The 18,604-nt window shown below is 39.8% G+C and overlaps 1 protein-coding gene across 4 annotated transcripts in view; it reads right to left on the reverse strand.

Moving 5' to 3' along the window:
* Nucleotides 1–2,743: 2,743 nt before the first annotated feature.
* The window catches only part of PLD1 (phospholipase D1), a 218,728-nt gene continuing 202,867 nt past the window's right edge, over nt 2,744–18,604 (reverse strand). For all 4 annotated transcript variants that reach the window (XM_047786550.1, XM_047786540.1, XM_047786531.1 and 1 more), the window contains 3 exons: nt 16,556–16,709; nt 7,646–7,763; nt 2,744–4,643 (listed from right to left, as the gene is read on the reverse strand). In XM_047786550.1, the coding sequence (XP_047642506.1) occupies nt 4,419–4,643; nt 7,646–7,763; nt 16,556–16,709 (497 nt within the window). In that variant the 3' untranslated portion in view covers nt 2,744–4,418. The remainder of the gene's footprint in view (nt 4,644–7,645; nt 7,764–16,555; nt 16,710–18,604) is intronic.

Below are 18,604 nucleotides of genomic sequence, written 5' to 3' on the forward strand. Positions count from 1 at the left end.
TTTTGTCTTGAAGTCATGTGCTGCAACTGCGATACTTGGGTATGAATTTTTAAAATAATCGAGGAAAATATTAGCGTCTTTGACCCAGACCATCTTATGCGAAGAATCCAAATGCAATATACATTAGGAGTGCATGATATTATATTTCCTAGCCTCAGACAGAACTAGGACAACATTCACTTAAATGCATTTATCTAGAATAAAGTGAACAATTATAGCTGCTGGGGAATAGGAAGGAGTAATTAAGCCTACGTTTTAGTTGGATTGTCATCCCAGTCTCTAACTCTTAAAACTTAAAAGTTTAAAATGATTAGTGTGATAAATTTTCATTTATCTTACTTTGACTACTTTTTGCTCTTAAGTTAAAAATTAAAACTAATATAAAGGAAAAATAAAATAACCCATAAGAAATCAAGCCATAGAGTTTTGGATTCCTTTAATGAATCCTCCCAATCTCAAGTCAAAGCAATGTCCCTCATGTGAATTAAATGCTCTAAGGATCATATTGTGGCACCTGCCCCACTCTAAAGAATCAATGCCAGTCTATTGATTCTTCACCTGCAATGTTCTGAGAGATGCCATTGAATTATTTTTTTCCAGTGGAATTCTAGATTTAAGAATTTCTCAAGGCCTACCCTTGATAAAACCCATTTGAAACCTCCAAACTGCCAGTAGTAATTGGTCTTAGAGGATCTTACAAGGAAATAGAAATGTATCCTAAGAAAACTTATAATCCATTAGTGTTTAACCTTTTAATACAAGAGAGAGGAGAGAGAGATGAGAAGACAGGAAAGGTCCTCTTTAGCCCCCCTACAGAGGGGGACAGCTCTGAAAATGCTCAAGTGCCACATCAGATCAGAGATGTTAAAAAGAACCATTACTTCTGTTAAAAAAATATTAGTATTTTGTCAGTCACGTAAAAAACGGGAGTTAAACCAAAAATTTAATAGAGGCCTAATGTTATTTTTTCCAAGAAATCATTTTCTTTTCCTCTAGAATGGCTTCCATAATAAGGAAGGACTCTGGCTGGGGACAAAGGTTGAAGGAATAAGGAATAAGGAGAGGTAGAAAGAAGTGCAGGTTTTTCATGATATATGTAAAATCTGTTCTGCCTGTTGCCTTATATCTACAAAAAAGGCTTCCCAGCTTGCTGTTTTTGTTTGTTTGTTTTTTAAATTTTTTACAGCCACATCTGTGGGCATATGGAAATTCCTGGGTTTGGGGTCAAATCAGAGCTGCAGCCTATGCCACAGCTACAGCAATGCTGGATCCGAGCCGTGTCTGCAACCTTCACCACAGCTTATGGCAATGCCGGATCCTTAACCCACTGAGCAAGGCCAGAGATTGAAACTGCCTCCTCACAGACACTATGTTGGGTTCTTAACCTGCTGAGCTACAACGGAAACTCCTGGCTTGCTGTTTTTATCTGGAAGGCTGTTAATTCTTGATATATTACAATTTCCCAAGTTATTACTTAAGAGATTAGTGGCTCGTGTTTTTGACTACCTACAAACACAATTTTATTCCAAAGATGATACTGAAATAAAACCAGTATTTTGATTTACAATATGCCATTCAGTCATCTAACTCTCTGAGCTTCTCTGTGATCATTACACCTGGGAACTAAGACAATCCCATGGAAGGGTGGGTCACAAAATGGATACTTGCTCCAGAGCAAATGCTTGCACCAAACGTGCTGTGTTGATTGCCTCCAACAACTAAGCTTGGCCAATTTGACTTGCTTTACTAGGCCATGACCACTTTCTACCCTTTAATTCTTATAGAATTTTTCCTTCTTGAAAACAAAAATTATTACAGAGGTTATCAGAGTGTCAGGTACGGCATTTGTAGGCACTTCGAAAAGATTATAGTCAACTTGAGAGGTGAAACAGGTTCATAAGAGCTTTAAAAAACTCTTGAATCACTTGCATTTTAAAGTTTATAACAGACATGGCAATGTTAAAGGTAAATTATTTGAACTACTGTTAGGTAGTCATGGTGTCAGAGAATGATGGGTAATTAGGCCATACAGGACATCTGTGTCCACAGTCCATGCAGTTTTTGCAGAATGCTGCACTGTGTAAACTGCCACCACTAAATGGGCAGTTATTGCACTGAACTTCCCATAAAATCTACCCAGATAAATCTTGTAGCCTCTCATTTTTGCAGACGATCATCTTGCCTTTGAGAAGATGCAGGAGAAAAGAAACTTGCTACAGAAACCAGCAGGAAGATTTCTTGTCTGAGACTCCATTTCAGTTTTTCATTTCATTAGCTTTCTCCTCCATCTCCTATATTCATCCAACAAACATGTACTGAGCACCTCCTATGTGCCAGGCACTGTTCCAGGCTCTGAGGATATACTATGAACAAAACATAGGGAAGTCCCTGCCCTGTGGAGCTTACATTCTTGGAAAGTGAGAGGGACAAGCACATAAACACATAATATCACAGGGTTCAAAATAGCTCAGTACATCATGTCTGAAATCCATTTACTGCATCTCCTCATTTGGGGTACCAATGAGTGAAAGGAGAGACCAGCCATGAACTGTAGCAGTGTCACTGATCCTAATGGGTGAACCTCGGTGAGTCCTTCGAGTGCAACTAAATTGGGTTTCAGTTTCTTCATCCATAAAATGGGGAGAGGTTGGATTAAGTGATTTTTTTTAAAAGACAAAAGGTCCCTTTCAGGCTTTAATTGTCATGGTTTTATGGGAATACCTTGCAAAAAATCAAGAACCAGTGTGTTGACTGTTCTATATTTTAAAAAACATTTAAAAAGAAAACCTAAGAAATCATTAGGTATTGAACGTACACTCAACATTTTAAATGCCAATCTAACCTTCATAAATAGCAAATTCTTGCATATACCTGCTGTGGAATGAAGTCATTTCACAATCTTCAGCCATCATAAAAGCTTATTCATTTCCACTGTGAGTTACAGAGTCCCACTTCATCTGTAAAACTCTCCTGGGTGTGACACTGTCTCTCTCCTACTACCCCAGGTCACTGACTTAGTGCTCCTTTCCCACTGGACCATCAGCCCTATGAAAACAGAGACTGGATCCTTGCTTCTTCAGATGAGGCAACCCTTTGATGTGTAATCATTACACCTACACACATGTGCCTCAGGCCTCTTGGTAGCCCACATTAGTTCTTCAGGCTGTGAGAATAGTTCTGCTTAATAAAATTAGAGCTATGTGGGCCAAAAGGTAGGCTAACATCCAAAAACTGAGTTTCCAGAACAATTCACAGACTTGGATAACGTGAATTAAAAAATAATTCTAACCTCTTTGGAAGCCCTGGTGGAATGTTAATATATATTTAATAATGCAAGTGAAGTAGCGTATATTTTGCAATCAGTTAATTTTTCTTAAAGAAGGTAACCCAGCTGGAGAGCTGAATATCAAATAAGGTTAGGCTCCTACTCATTCCCTTGGTTCGAGTTTGAAGCCCCTGATTCTCTTGAAAGACAAGTTGTATTCACTGGTTTGATTTTTGAAATGTAGAAACTCAAATTTCAATCAACCTAGCAGCTAAGGATGACAGAAATTTTACAGGACTATTAGAAATCTTCTCTTCTAATCTGGAGCAGATCCCTATTGACATGGAAGTTTCTAAAGGCAGCATGCTCTGTCTTTGAGTTTCATCGGTTGCTGTGTAATCACATATCCCACATGTTTTCAAATTTGATCAGGTGGGCCCTATCACAAGGACACATCTTGTCAGTGCCCTCGGAGGCAAAGTGAAATCTCTGTCGTAACAACCAAATTTAATTCCTTCCTGTTGCTCTGTGGTGTCAGTCAGAAGCACCTAACATGGGCTGCCATGTAGACTAAGGTCTGTCCTATCCTTTCAGTCACATGAAAGGAGTGCAGACCACATCCTCGGCTGGGTGCACACATACTCTAGGACCAGATGAGCAGGACCGTCCCATGTAACCCTGAATAACATTGAAGTGGCATCACATCTTCTGGCAATGAATATAATATCTCCATCAGAGCCTTCATGAGCTATAAGAAGAAGGCACGTCCAGCAGACATCAGCTGTGTAAGTAAGGATCAGGGAAAAATAAGGAGGTTGAGATGACTTTTGGCAATGTAGATCACAGTTACAGGTAAATTCTTGTTAGTGAAGGACACGCACTTTGGTAGACGTCATGGAATTTAAGTATGTGTTTAAGCTGTTGGGTATATGCTACTTAAGAATGTAGTCTCCTTTCACAAGGATAGGCTGGAGGAATTATAAAGCCCTGCTGATGTTTCTTGTCCATACAGCCCTTCCCAGCAATCCAAAGGATCCAAGGTTGGATACAAGAGTGCACTTGGTCTGGCTTTGGCTGTTGTGTCTCCAGAAAGTCACAGTATGCTATGTACTCTTCAGGGTGGAAGTCTTTGAGCTGCAAACACCTATGACTCTTAAGTCCAAACCTCTGTGGGCACCATGGCTTCTTTGCTTCCAACAGAAGGCAGTAGGTTTTCTTCAGACAAGAAATAAAAGGGGAATTGCACCAAGAACCCACGGATCTTTTTCAGTTCCTCCTCAGCTCTAATGGGATCTTCCTTTGCTAATATGGGTTTGCTGATAAAGTCTCTCAGTTGAATTAAATTGTGCACTTCATCATTGGGAAGGCACCGGAACACCTGATTAAAATGCAAATGGGAAACCAAATAATAAGTTTAAAAGAAAGTATGTCCTCTTTATGAAAAACACTCATTCCAACAGACAAAACTTTTGTTTATGAAACACGTTTGTTTTATGTTATAGCACAGACCTGATTGAAGGGTTGCTTCTTTATTTGCTACAAAGAGGCTGCTAGATTTGCTTCCATCAAAAATAAAACAAAACAAAAAACATAGATAAATCCTATACCTGATCTACATAAGGGATTGACCGTGGGATAAAGTCAAGCTAGAGGAGAGGAATTTCATGTGTGATATTTCACTTTAAGGTTAATTTTGGGAGTAATGACCACCCCCAGAATTTCACTGGAGGTTCTGATCCAAAAAGAAATATGTATAGTACATATTCTCTAACTTTTGATTTTGGAAAATGTTCATATTTGTACTTTTACTTAAAATTGTCAATTGTACATGTATTTTGCTAACTGAAATGTTTCACACATCGTAACACTTCACACCTGAAAACTTCAGCATTTTTTTTTTCCTCTTTAGGGCCACACACGTGGCATATGGAAGTTCCCAGGCTAGGGGTCAAATTGAAGCTGCAGCTGCCAGCCTACACCACAGCCACAGCAATGCTGAATCCGAGCCGTGACAGTAACCTATACCATGGCTCACGACAATGTGGGATCCTTAACCCACTGAGTGAGGCCAGGGATCAAACCTGCTTCCTCATGCATACTAGTCTGGTTCATTACCACTGAGCCACAGTGGGAACTTCCAATTCAGCATGTATTTCTTAAGAATGAGGACATGTACCTAAATAACCACAATACCACTCTCACACCTCAGAAAATCAATTCCATGTCACTTAAAATATGGTTCATATTCAGATTTATCCATTTATTCCCCAAATGTCTTCTATAGCTCTTCTATAGCTATCATCCCCCCATACATCATCCAAATAAGGCTGTGCCCTTCATTTTAAAAATCACATTTTATATGGAAGTTCTATGTATAGATTTCTAAGGTATCTCCAAACTTCCATATGACCCCACAATCCCACTCTTGGGCATATATCCAGACAAAAGTCTACTTAAAAGAGGCACGTGCACCCGCATGTTCATTGCAGCACTATTCACAATAGCCAAGACATGGAAACAACCCAAATGTCCATCGACAGAGGATTGGATTCAGAAGATGTGGTATATATACACAATGGAATACTACTCAGCCATAAAAAAGAATGACATAATGCCATTTGCAGCAACATGGATGGAGCTAGAGAACCTCATACTGAGTGAAATCAGCCAGAAAGACAAAGACAAATACCATATGATATCACTTATAACTGGAATCTAATATCCAGCACAAATGAACATCTCCTCAGAAAAGAAAATCATGGACTTGGAGAAGAGACTTGTGGCTGCCTGATGGGAGGGGGAGGGAGTGGGAGGGATCGGGAGCTTGGGCTTATCAGACACAACTTAGAATAGATTTACAAGGAGATCCTGCTGAGTAGCATTGATAACTTTGTCTAGAGACTCATGTTGCAAAAGAAGAAAGGGTGGGGGAAAAAATGTAATTGTAATGTATACATGTAAGGATAACCTGACCCCCTTGCTGTACAGTGGGAAAAAAATAGTAATAAATAATTTAAAAAAAAATAAAAAAAAATAAAAATCACATTTTAAAAGACTCCATGCACACGACCTAGTTAATCATGGCCTTGAGTCCTCAGTAGGAAATAAGGCTATGAGATTTGTCACGTTTCATTAGAAATGATGAATTTTTCTGTACTGAAGGACTCTGCCAGTCAGAAGAACGCACTCTTTTTTTTTTTTTTTTTGTCTTTTTGCCTTTTCTAGGGCCACTCCCACGGCATATGGAGGCTCCCAGACCAGGGGTCTAAATGGAGCTGCAGCTGCCAGCCTACACCACAGCCACAGCAACGTGGGATCCGAGCTGCGTCTGTGACCTACACCACAGCTCATGGCAACACCGATCTTTAACCCACTGAGCGAGGCCAGGGACCGAACCCGCAACCTCTCGGTTCCTAGTTGGATTTGTTAACCACTGAGCCACGATGGGAACTCCAGAAGAACACACTCTTACGCAATTTCTGAATGATGGTCAACGGATCTCAGCTTGAATACATCTATGATGGAAAGTTAGCTAGTTCATGATGTAACTTGTTCCAGTACTGGATGACTCTTAATTCTTGCACACTGTTTATCATCACCAATGTACAGAACTTACCAGAAGATGCATTTGGCCTCCCTAACAAATGAAGCTGGTTTTACAATGCCTTTCCAAAATTAGAGCTGTCTAACAAAGAAATTTTCTCATTATTAATAAGCTTCATCATCAGGATGGATACCACTTACTATGTACTGAATACATTTAACAGACTTTTTTTTTAAATCCTCATTATCTAGTGAATACCTCTCCCAAGTTATAGGAGGGGAAAGAATGGAAGGCTTGGAATGTCAAGTTACCATATACAAATTCTGTCACCAGCAACTGAGTGAGCTGGGCTGAACCGAGGTCTGACTCGTTTTTTGATCCCATCTGCCTCAGTGTCACTAAATGAGTACAAAAGCTGGCTGGATAACCACCTACTAAGGATGCTCAAGATGGGATTCTGGAATCTGAGACCAGAATGCCACTGAAGTCTCTTCTAAACCATAATCCATAAGTACTTTTTGACTCAGTTTTTTATTTTTATTTAAACACTTAAAAATTTTTTTTAAATTTTGTTTTGGCCACAATCATGGCATGTGGAAGTTCCCGGGCCAGGGACTGAAACTGCGCCATGGCAGTGCCAATGCCAGATCCTTAACCTACTGCACCATCAGGGAACTCCTGACTCTGTCATTTTAATGTTTACACAGAAATACTTTATTCGACCAAACTTGAAGGTGTATTGGTTTTTTACACTCATTAAGAATTCTCTATACCAATAGTAATGATATGCCTTGTGATATAATTCAATTAAGGGGGGGAGGATATGTGAACCTCACCTTATCATAAATTGTAGCATTTCGAGCCGCTGTTGAAACCCATACCTCCTTGAAGAATTTGTCACTCACTGGATCCTGAAGGTCTTCACTGGGTCCAGAAAGATAGCCTAGGACAACCCTGAAACACAAGCGTCCTCCAAAATGAGTAACTGAGACAAAGCAGTTTGTTGCAGGTACTGTTTCTAATGGTTACAGTAACTCAGGCACTCAGCCACAGCACCAAGTCCTTTTCTGTTTTCTCAGGAAATCAAAGATTTCAAAATTAAGACTAAGTGTGTGTCTGCATGTCTATATCAAAATGATCTAAGTTGCAAAACAAAACACTAAGTTGCTGTGATTCTTGAAAGTTTTAACTGTTAGAGAAAGACCTGCATTTTGTTCTAAGAGAGTCCTTGTCATTTGGTCTAAGAGGGTGAGGAGCTTGGAGAACAGGATTAGTACTCAAAGCACGTTTCAGCCAGTGTTCAAGCCCTTTCCAAGCGATCTCAGTAAATCCTCAACAACTTTATGGAGAAGCAACTATTATTATTTTCTTTTTATAGAAAAGGGAACTAAGGCACAGGGAGGTAAAGTAACCCACTCAAGGTCATACAGCTGGTAAGCTGTAGACTGGGGACTCCAACCAGGACCATCTGGCTCCCAAACCTGTGCTCTTAACCAAGACTTGATCTCCCTTCCTTCCTTCCTTCCTTCCTTCCTTCCTTCCTTCCTTCCTCGCTCCCTTCCTTTCTTCTCTCTTCCCTCCCTTGGCCCAAGAACTATGCTGAACTCTAGGGTACAGAAATGAATACAAAAGACAAGGAGCCTCTCTGGGTGGAGTTTAATTTGGTGGGTTAGATCAACAATGAATAAAGAATCACCCTCAAAAGGAATTAATTAAGGAGTTCCCGTTGTGGCACAGTGGAAATGAATCTGACTAGGAACCATGGGGTTGGGAGTTCAATCCCTGGCCTCGCTCAGTGGGTTAAGGATCTGGTGTTGCTTTTGGGGGGTGGGGGGATGTGCTTGGGCTGTGGGATGGAAATCCTGTGAAATCAGATTGTTATGATCAGTATACAACTACAGATGTGATAAATTCATTTGAGTAATAAAAAAAAAAAAGGATCTGGTGTTGCTGTGAGCTGTGGTATAGTTGCAGACGTGGCTCGGATCCTGCATTGCTGTGGCTGTGTTGTAGGCTGGCAGCTGTAGCTTGGATTCCACCCCTAGTCTGGGAACCTCCGAATGCTTCGGGTGCGGCCCTAAAAAGCAAAAAAAAAAAAAAAAAAGAATTAATTAAAATGTGGAAATACCAGGTATTTGCCTATCCCTCCTTCCCATCTTTCAGGATTCAGTAAAAGATCGCATCTATAAAACTTGTTATAACTCCTCCTTCTCCTGTATCATATTTCTCCCCATCAATCCTGAGAGATTTGAATTTTCTTCCTTTGTCCCCCTACTGTGCTTCATATCTGCTTTGCTTATATCAGAGTACCTGCAATGCTTCACACACTTTTTGTTCTTAACAGGCTGATCTCCCACTGCTAGCATGTAAATTCTTTGAAAGAACATGACTTGGCTATTCTCATATCCCCAGAGTACTGGGCATAAAAGAAGCCATGTCGTAAATTGACTGAATTGATCAAATATAAACAGGGGACTAGAAATAACAAGACATTTTCAAGCAAAACAAGTTCTAGAGGTCATATTTGAAAATTGTAGGATCTCTGTACTTACAGAAAGCCTGATAGTTAAAAAGCACTTCCACTTTAATCCTGTTAAGGTAGAGGGTAGATGATCCCCATTTTACAAATGGAGAACTAAAGACTGGAGACATACTGTCAGTAGAGCTAGAATTGAAACTGAGTCCAAAGCCCTTTTCTCACTTGCCTGGCAGGTTCAAAGACTATCCAAAGGGCTTGTGCTACCTTGGAAACAGAAGTGGGGAAATGGGTCTCGGAAGGACTTTGGCTTTTACCTTTGTGTGAAATTGAGACATAACTACAGACACTGAAACAAGGAGGTACGAGATCTGACTTACATAGTAAAATACAGCTGCAGTATTGAGACTAGACTGCAGGACAAGGGCTGAAACAGGGAGGCCAGTTAGGAGTCACTGCAGTGATCTGAGTAGGAGCTGGTGCTGGCTGGGGTGGTGGCAAGATCAGGATTCACTGACCTAGTAGACATAGTATGTGATAAAAACTAGGGCATCGGGATGACGGAAAGGGCTCTGGCTTGAGCAGCTAGAAGAATGCAGCTGTCATTAGCTGAGATGGGGAATCCTCTGGGTAGAGACAGGTGGTGGGAGCACACTGGGAATTCAATTTTGAACGTGTTGTGACATCTATTAAATATTCAAGTGGCAATGCTAAGTGGGCAGTTGGATAAATGAACTGGGAGTTTGGGAGAGGAGGTTTGGCTGGAGGTATACATTTGAGAATTGTCCACATATGTATCCCCTTAAAGCTATGTGACTTTAACTGAAATTACCAAAGCAGTGAGTGTAGAAAGAGAAGAGGACCAGTGCATCAATAGGAGGGGGAAGGAGCAGCCAGGGAGGCTGCAGCGAGGCTACCCAGAGGATGGGTGTTTGGGAACCATATGGTATCACGTTCAGATGAGAATTGACCATTGGATTTAACAGTGTGGTGGTCATTAATACTGTCATCCTCTTTGTATTTAAAGATGTAGAGTCACATCATCATTTTTAATGGCAGCAGAATTTCCCATTATGTGAAATCTCTTCAACCAATTATTTCATCATGACTTTTTGGGTCACTTCCAGTTTTCCATTATTTATAAACAGTGCTATGATGAACATAATGTATTCATCACATATAATACTTTGTGAATTTCTGTGATTATTTTCACCAGGAGAAGGTTAAGAATTAAAATCCCTGGGTCAAATGATATGCAAAATTTACTTCAAGAAAGGCTGTTCCAGTACACACGCACTATTAACCATGCGTGTTCACCCCGGTCACCTCCAATACTATCAACTCCTGAAAAAGCTCAGCCAGCTTATGAGGATAAAAAGGCATCTCATTTTAGTTTTAGTCTGCACTTTTTCTACCATATAAAAATTCTCCAAACTAAATGGATCTGGGACCTGGGCTCACTAGGATTCTTAGAGTTTTATAACCTCAAAATTCTATTTCCACTTCAAATAATGTCTCCTTCAGACTGTATAAGAATAACTTTCAAAAAAGTCCTAAGGGATGATGTTTGCACACAGACGCTGCAGCTCCTTAAGATCCAAAGCAAAATTTAACTGCACCAAATTGAAGGACAGTGCAAGTTATAACAATAAGCCAATCATAAAAGTACCTTTGATTTGAATCAGGTCTTGCCAGGTGAAAACAGAGAAGAAAGAATATTTCTGTGACTTTGCTTTTAAATGAGAACAAGAGGTGAGGCAATGTGTCTATCAAGTTTTCAGCTAAGAGCTGGTGTGTAGAAAAACTATTTAATTTTAAGTCTGTAGCAGGCAGTATTCAGTAATAAATTATTTTTCCTGTCAGTTTTTAGCTGTAAAATGAAAGTAAAAATAATATGTAGTACTCTGGGTATTCTTTTGAGGACTAAGGCTTCAGAAAAAACAAATTTGATTTTATGTTGATGCATATAAGGACAATAATTTAATGTTTAATTGCTTGTGCTCCAGGGGGACAGTAGGAATAATGCACAAAATTGTTTCTGTTCTCTCCACTCTTCAGGTCTATCACTGTAAATGAATCTGAGTTCTACTTGTGTAGATAATGGCATCTGTTGAGTGATGTTTTATCTGTAAAGTTTGTATAATTTTCTAGGACTTAATGAACTGTTTGGCACGTAGTTTGACATTCAGTGCAGTACCCTGATGGTGGATTCTATTTGGAATTGATTTCACATCAAAATGTATCTCTCTGTTTCTATTCAGAAATAGCCCAGATGGAAAATGGATTGAAATTGCATTTTTTAAGGAAGTAAATAGCTTTACTCTAGACTACAATATTTATCTTTGAGAATATTTCCTTATTTCCTAATTTAAAAAAAGCTAAAATCAACCAGGCTTTCATGGTACTTTTTAACACATAATTTGTGTTTACCACTGCGGGAAGGTAAAAAAGCTTGTTCAAAAACAATTGCCTCTTTAAGGCAGTTTGAAAGATGCCAGGAAAAATAAAGCACCTAGGAATAAACTTAGCATGAGATGTATAGTCAGAAAACAACAACAACAACAACAAAAAAAAACCACAAAAGAACAACAACAACATTTTTTTTTTTCTTTTTTACAGCTGCTCCTGTGGCATATGGAAGTTCCCAGGCTAGGGGCTGAATCAGAGCTGCAGCTGCCAGCCTATACCACAGCCACAGCAACACTGGATCTGAGCCATGTCTGCGACCTACACCACAGCTTTCAGCAACGCAGGATCCTTAACCCACTGAGTGAGGCCAGGGATGGAACCTGCATCCTCATGGAGACTACATCAGGTTCTTAACCCGCCAAGCCACAATAGCAACTCCCACAATACTTCAATGATTACTGAAGACCAAATTCTGCTTCCAATAACGAAAACTCTGAAACTTTATTTCAAAAAATGGAGTAAATTGAAGCCCATACTTTGTTCTTCAGTAGAATGTCACAGTTTTATAAAGATGTCGACTCTTTTTCTATCAATCTGTAAATATACTATAATCCTGATTTTAGAAATAGAGAGAATTTGAATATACAATTTTAAAGTTCATGTGGAAGAATAACTATTTAAGAGTAGCTAAGATTATTCTGGAAAAGAATTCTAAATTGGGGGGTGTGGCATGGCAGGAAGTAGTATTAAAGTGCACGGCTACAATAATTAAAGAGGTATCGCACCCGCAGGCAAGTCAACGGATTTTGAGTAGGATGCAACGGAGAGTACAGGTGAGTCAGGATGAGTGGCAGTTCAGTGTACCATGAAGAGAGACTGAGGTTAGAGAGGCAAAGGGCACCATAGTCATGCAATTCTGGATCAGTTGATTTGTTTGGGAGAAAGAGTTAGCATCCCTACTCATATCTTCCGTTAAAATAAATAGCATGGGAGTTCCCATCATGGTTCAGTGGTAACGAACCCAACTAGTATCCGTGAGGATGTGGGTTTGATCCTTGGTCTCACTCAGTGGGTTAAGGATCCAGAGTTGCCTTGAGCTGTGGTGCTGTGACTGTGGTGAAGGCCGGCAGCTATAGCTCTGATTCAAACCCTAGCCTGAGAACTTCCCTAAAAAGACTAAATAAATAAATAGCAGATGTTAAATATAAAAATATCAACCAAGCACTAGAGGAAAATATAAGTAAATATTTTATCTTGGGCTGGGGAAGCGTTCTAAGCATATTTTTAAAAAGGGGGAAAAGAAAAATCTGACAGATTTGATTAATAAGAACTGAAGTTTCCCCAAATACTCTACATATCATTAAAAGGCAATTGGCAAATCAGATCTGTAGCGAATGGCTGAAAGAAATCAGCCTCTTACATACTTCAGTTACTTATGAATCATGACAAGAAACAGAAATATTCCCACAAAATGGGCAAAGGACATGAATGGTCTAGAAATTTACAAAAGAACAATTACAAATGGCTAATGAATGCATTTTTAAACCCTTGAATTGCAAGTTAAAATAATAAAATTCCATTTGAAACCCAAGAAATGGGCAAAGATTAAATAAAATAGTAGAACTCAGAAAAGATAGGAGGAATAAAGCCTCTGAAACACTGCTGAAGATACAATAAGTAGTCAGAGGGCAGAGGAAACTGCACACTCCCCTTGGCTAGAAATTCCATAGTTTAGGATTTCACTAAGGAAACAATTAAGAAAGTAAGCAAGATGCTATCTACAACCATATCCCCTCTTTTATATCAATGAAAAATCTGCCTGTCAATGGGGCTTTGGTTAAAGGAATTATGGCATACTCACACAATGTAATATGATGCAGCCATTAAATGTTACAGAAGAACACTTAATGATATGAAAAAGTGTGTGTCTAACATCATTTAAACAATAAAGAACTTTGTTAAACTGCAAGATTATAATATATATTTTTTAAAAAATACAGTATAGTAGTATTTATGTATAGAAAAAAGTGGAATGAGATACATAAAATTTTAAATTGTTAGCACTGAGTGGTGAGAGTACAGATAATTTTAATTTTCTTATTGCTTTTCTGTGTTTGCCAAATTTTCTACAATGAAAATATGTTGTCATCAGAACCCTCTGCTTCTATAATTACATACATATATAATACATTTCAAAAGCTATAAAGAAGCCTACACCTTTGAAGAGAATACTAAAGTTCTCATGGAACTGAAAAGGTATGACATTTATTTCTAGTTTAGGAGGAAATATTAGTTTCTTCATATAAGCTGCAGTAAGCAATCAATGAGTTGATTAACAGCATACTAACTTTAAACTCTCCCTTGTTAAACAAAACAAATTAACATTAGAAGTTAACTGAAATATCAATGAACTGAAAAAAAATTTACTGGTAAAACAATTAGTAACAAAGGCAATAAATAAAGCAATAAAAACTGTGAGAAGGTACTGACAGATTTTGAAGGATGGATTTACTAAACTCCTGAGGCAGAATGGAATCTCTGGAATTGAAGCTTGGTTCTCAAAAACCAGAGTCTGGAGGGAGGGATGAGGAAATGGCTGTCAGCATTTGCAGGAGGGAGGGGAGTGCAAGTTCTGTGCTTCTCTGCAAGTGAGCCTGTTTCCAGAAGCAACCATTAACACTGGAAGGGTTAAACAACAGCGGTGCAACAGTGTCTGTACAGTATCTTTCAGCAAACAGTTTGCAATATTACCCTTCTTCAGAGCCACTTGAGTCTATCTTATTGCAGAGGCCACACTGAAATCCCATCCTGGCCAATATGGTTCCAGGATCATAAAGCTGTGAACTTAAGGACAAAAGCATACAGGTGGGAGAGTGTTCAGGGTATTCCACACATAGTGGGGAGGTGTGTGTCTGAAGTGGCTCAGGAAGAAGGAAGGGAGATTATAACTTTTTTGGAAAAAAAAAAATGAGAGTTCCCTTTTCTCTACACCCCCTCCAGCATTTGTTATTTGGGGACTTACTAATGATGGCCATTCTGACTGGTGTGAGGTGGTATCTTGTGGTAGTTCTGATTTGCATTTCTCTAATAATCAGTGATGTTAAGCATTTTTTCATGTGCTTGTTGGCCATTTGTACATCTTCCTTGGAAAAATGTCTATTCAGGTCTTTTGCCCATTTTTCAATTGGGTTGTTGGCTTTTTTGCTGTTGAGTTGTATAAGGTGCTTGTATATTCTAGAGATTAAGCTCTCGTCAATTGTATCATTTGAAATTATTTTCTCCCACAGCACAAATGAATCTTTCCACAGAAAAGAAAATCATGGACTTGGAGAATAGACTTGTGGTTGCCAAGAGGGAGGGGGGAGGGAGTGGGGTGGATTGGGAGCTTGAGGTTAATAGATGCAAACTATTGCCTTTGGAATGGATTAGCAATAAGATCCTGCTGTGTAGCACTGGGAACTATGTCTAGTCACTTATGGTGGAGCATGATAATGTGAGAAAATAGAATGTGTACATGTATGTGTAACTGGGTCACCATGCTGTACAGTAGAAAAAACAATTGTATTGGGGAAATAACAATTAAAATTTTTTTTTAAAGGAAAACTAAAGGCAAAAACATAAAAAAAAGAGATAAGGAGTCCTTGGGGAGTGGTTGAACAGAGGAAGTGATGATCTCTGAAATTAGGTTCTAGAAGGATCACTTTGACCCCCGGGACTAGACCACAGGGGCTAGGGGTCAGTTTGAGCCCTGCCCAGGAAAGTTCTCAGTAACACTTAACTGAATGAAGGACTTAGGGTCACCTGACCCTGGCTTCCTAGCCCAGTGTCCCCACTTAATCACAATTTGTTTAAAACGCACGTCTTCTTGCAGAAGATCAGGGAATCTTCCATTTGTGGAATCACCTTAAATCTGAGAACTGAAGCTTCCACATTTAACTTTAACACCAGAGTCTCTAACAATCTCCTTTAGTAATTTTTACATGTCATTGTATCACTGGAACTATTTCAGTCTCTAAAAACGAACTCACTCTAAAAAAGTTAAACACCAGATGGTTTGACCTGGTCCTAAATCAATAGGTTTAAAATACTAGTTTTCTGGATTACACTAAAAACAATAAAAAATATTAAAAGAAGAAATGTTTGTGCTCCACATAAAGTCATTTTGCATACGACTGGTGGTTCACACCCCATGTTCTGGAAGACATTTATTTATTTATTTATTTGTCCTTTTTTTAAAAAAAATTATTCATTTATTTATTTATTTGTCCTTTTTTTTTTTTCTGTCTTTTTGCTATTTCTTTGGGCCGCTCCCGCGGCATATGGAGGTTCCCAGGCTAGGGGTCAAATCGGAACTGTGGTTACGCGTCTGCAACCTACACCACAGCTCACAGCAACACTGGATCGTTAACCCACTGAGCAAGGGCAGGGACCGAACCCGCAAGCTCATGGTTCCTAGTCGGATTCATTAACAACTGCGCCATGACGGGAACTCCTATTTGTCTTTTTAGCACCGCACCTGCAGCATATGGAAGTTCCCAGGCCAGGGGTCGAATTGGAGCAGTAGCTGCTGCCTTTGCCACAGCCACAGCAACATGGGATCCGAGCTGCATCTGCAACCCACACCATAGCTCACAGCAAGCCAGATCCTTAACCCACTGATCGAGACCAGGGGTCCGACCTGCATTCTTATGGGCACTAGTCGATTCCTTTCTGCTGAGCCACAACAGGAACTCTTGAGGAGACACTGTTTTAGACAAGGAAGATCTGGAGATGGCATGTGTGCTAAGGGCAGGAGGCTGGGCTGGGTTCCATGCCCACTGAAGCTGGACTACGTCAGGGAGACCCAGCTGTGGAGACCCACCTAAAGCACTTTAGCCGAAGTCCTTGCGCGAACTGGCCAGCTTGGTACTGTTTTCCATCCATTACGGAGGGGACTGTCTCTGTGTCCTGCACAATGACAGCCATTTCACTGTCACGTTTGCCTAGCATGCTTCGGTCGTTTATGTTGGCAGAGCCTGTAAGGAAAAACAGTCAAAGTGAACAATTTTCTCATCATGGCAGACACTCATTTGTCCTCCAGACTCAATTCTTCCTTGCTAACGACACCCTAATTTTGTTCAGGTTGCCAAGAGACGCTGTGCTTTAGGGAGGCAGGGCCCTCCCTAACCCAGGGTGAATCTTGCTTGATTGGTCTAAGCCAGCTATGGTCATTTCATTATTTCTGCCAGTGGCTAGCTTAGAAGTGGCACCAGACATGACTCTAGCCAGTGCAACGTGAAGGAAACTTTCTGAGAAAGTTTTTCTCTCTCTTATAAACAGATACCAGAACAAGGTGGTGTCTCTTGCCATGTTTGGATACTCTGACTTGAAGGGGTGCAGAAGGACATGATAATGGAGCTCCTGCAGCCATTTTGTAGCCAAGGGGACAGACAGACAAGTTGAAGATGGCAGAGCAGAAAGGGGAAAGACTTTGGGTTTTTTAAGTCATTGAACTAGCCAACCCTAGAACTTTCTTACCATCTCTTATGTGAAGTAATACATTTTCCATATTATTTCACATACCTCTAGCTGAGTTTTCTATCTTGCGGCTCAAAGGATTCTAACTGATATAGCCATTAAGCACACAAAGAACAAGAACGCTTACCAGTTTAGTTCAGTCAGCTTTTATACTTCAGAATCAGACTGTAGACTTTAACTCATGGTTATTTAATTATAAATGTCAAAACCCAAGAGGACTTTCACAAGCAATACTGCCCACTCTCAAACACAGATTATTATTAGTGGCTTTGGGTTTCCATTCTCTTGCTTCATTTGTGTGGCATGCCAACAGCTTCTGTAACAACTGCCTTCCATTCTATTTTTAAATCCAAATGAGCTGAGAATGTTACTTTCACATGTGAAGGGCAAGTATTTTAATATTAGTTCAACCTGTGTTTTCTGGGCTCCTCTGCTGTCTATTCAAAAACCTGGTTACATTTTTTGCATTAATCATTGTGGATCCATGCTTTTGAATCCTTGAGGTGTCCTACAAACTACAGAAGGGGCCTGGCTGACCCCTTTTCCTTCTTGTTCCTTCTTCCCTGGTCCTATAGTCACTGCTTCTGCAGATGCGGAGCCGAATGGTCGGGCTGAACAGGAGCATGAGCTGCCCTCTGTGATGGGGACCATGAGAGTCCAAGGTGTTAGCAGCCCTTCCCTTAGCCCAAATGTCGAAAGGTGGGACATGAGAGGAGGCTGGCCCTTCCTGAAGAGGCTTTACTGCCATTTGCTACAATATTGTCATGTAGTTAACATATAAATCTATGATAACTGCAGATGCAAACAGTGCCTCACAGGGACCCTGGGTGACAGAGAAAGGATGAAACATTTCACAGAAATTAAGGAGCACTATTAGAGCCTTGAAAGGTGGGACTCATCTTTGAAACACTCTTGCTTTTTAGCAACAAGTCATCCTTTATATGTACACACTTACATTTTAATTACATTATAACACCTAGGAAGCTTTTGAAAGATACTGGTACTGGGACATCACATCCACATTCTTTTCAAGTGCACAGGGAACATTCTCTACTGACCACATACTAGGGGACAATACAAGGCGCCAATACATTTCAAAGTATAGAAATTTTCTCAGGCATCTTTTCTGACCATGATAGTATGATACTGGATATCAACCACATAAAAAGAAATGAGAAAAAAAGATTGCATGGAGACCAAACAACTTGCTACTGAAAACCAATGGGTCAACAATGAAATCAAACAGGAAATTAAAAAATACCTTGAGACAAATGATAATGAAAACACAACCTTGCAAAATCTATGGGATACAGCAAAGGCAGTTCTTAGAGGGAAGTTCATAGTCATACAGGCCTTCATAAAAGTTACTGGTGCCAAAGACAAAACAAAAACA

The sequence above is a fragment of the Phacochoerus africanus genome, chromosome 1 (assembly GCF_016906955.1).
Source record: "Phacochoerus africanus isolate WHEZ1 chromosome 1, ROS_Pafr_v1, whole genome shotgun sequence".
NCBI lineage: Eukaryota > Metazoa > Chordata > Mammalia > Artiodactyla > Suidae > Phacochoerus > Phacochoerus africanus.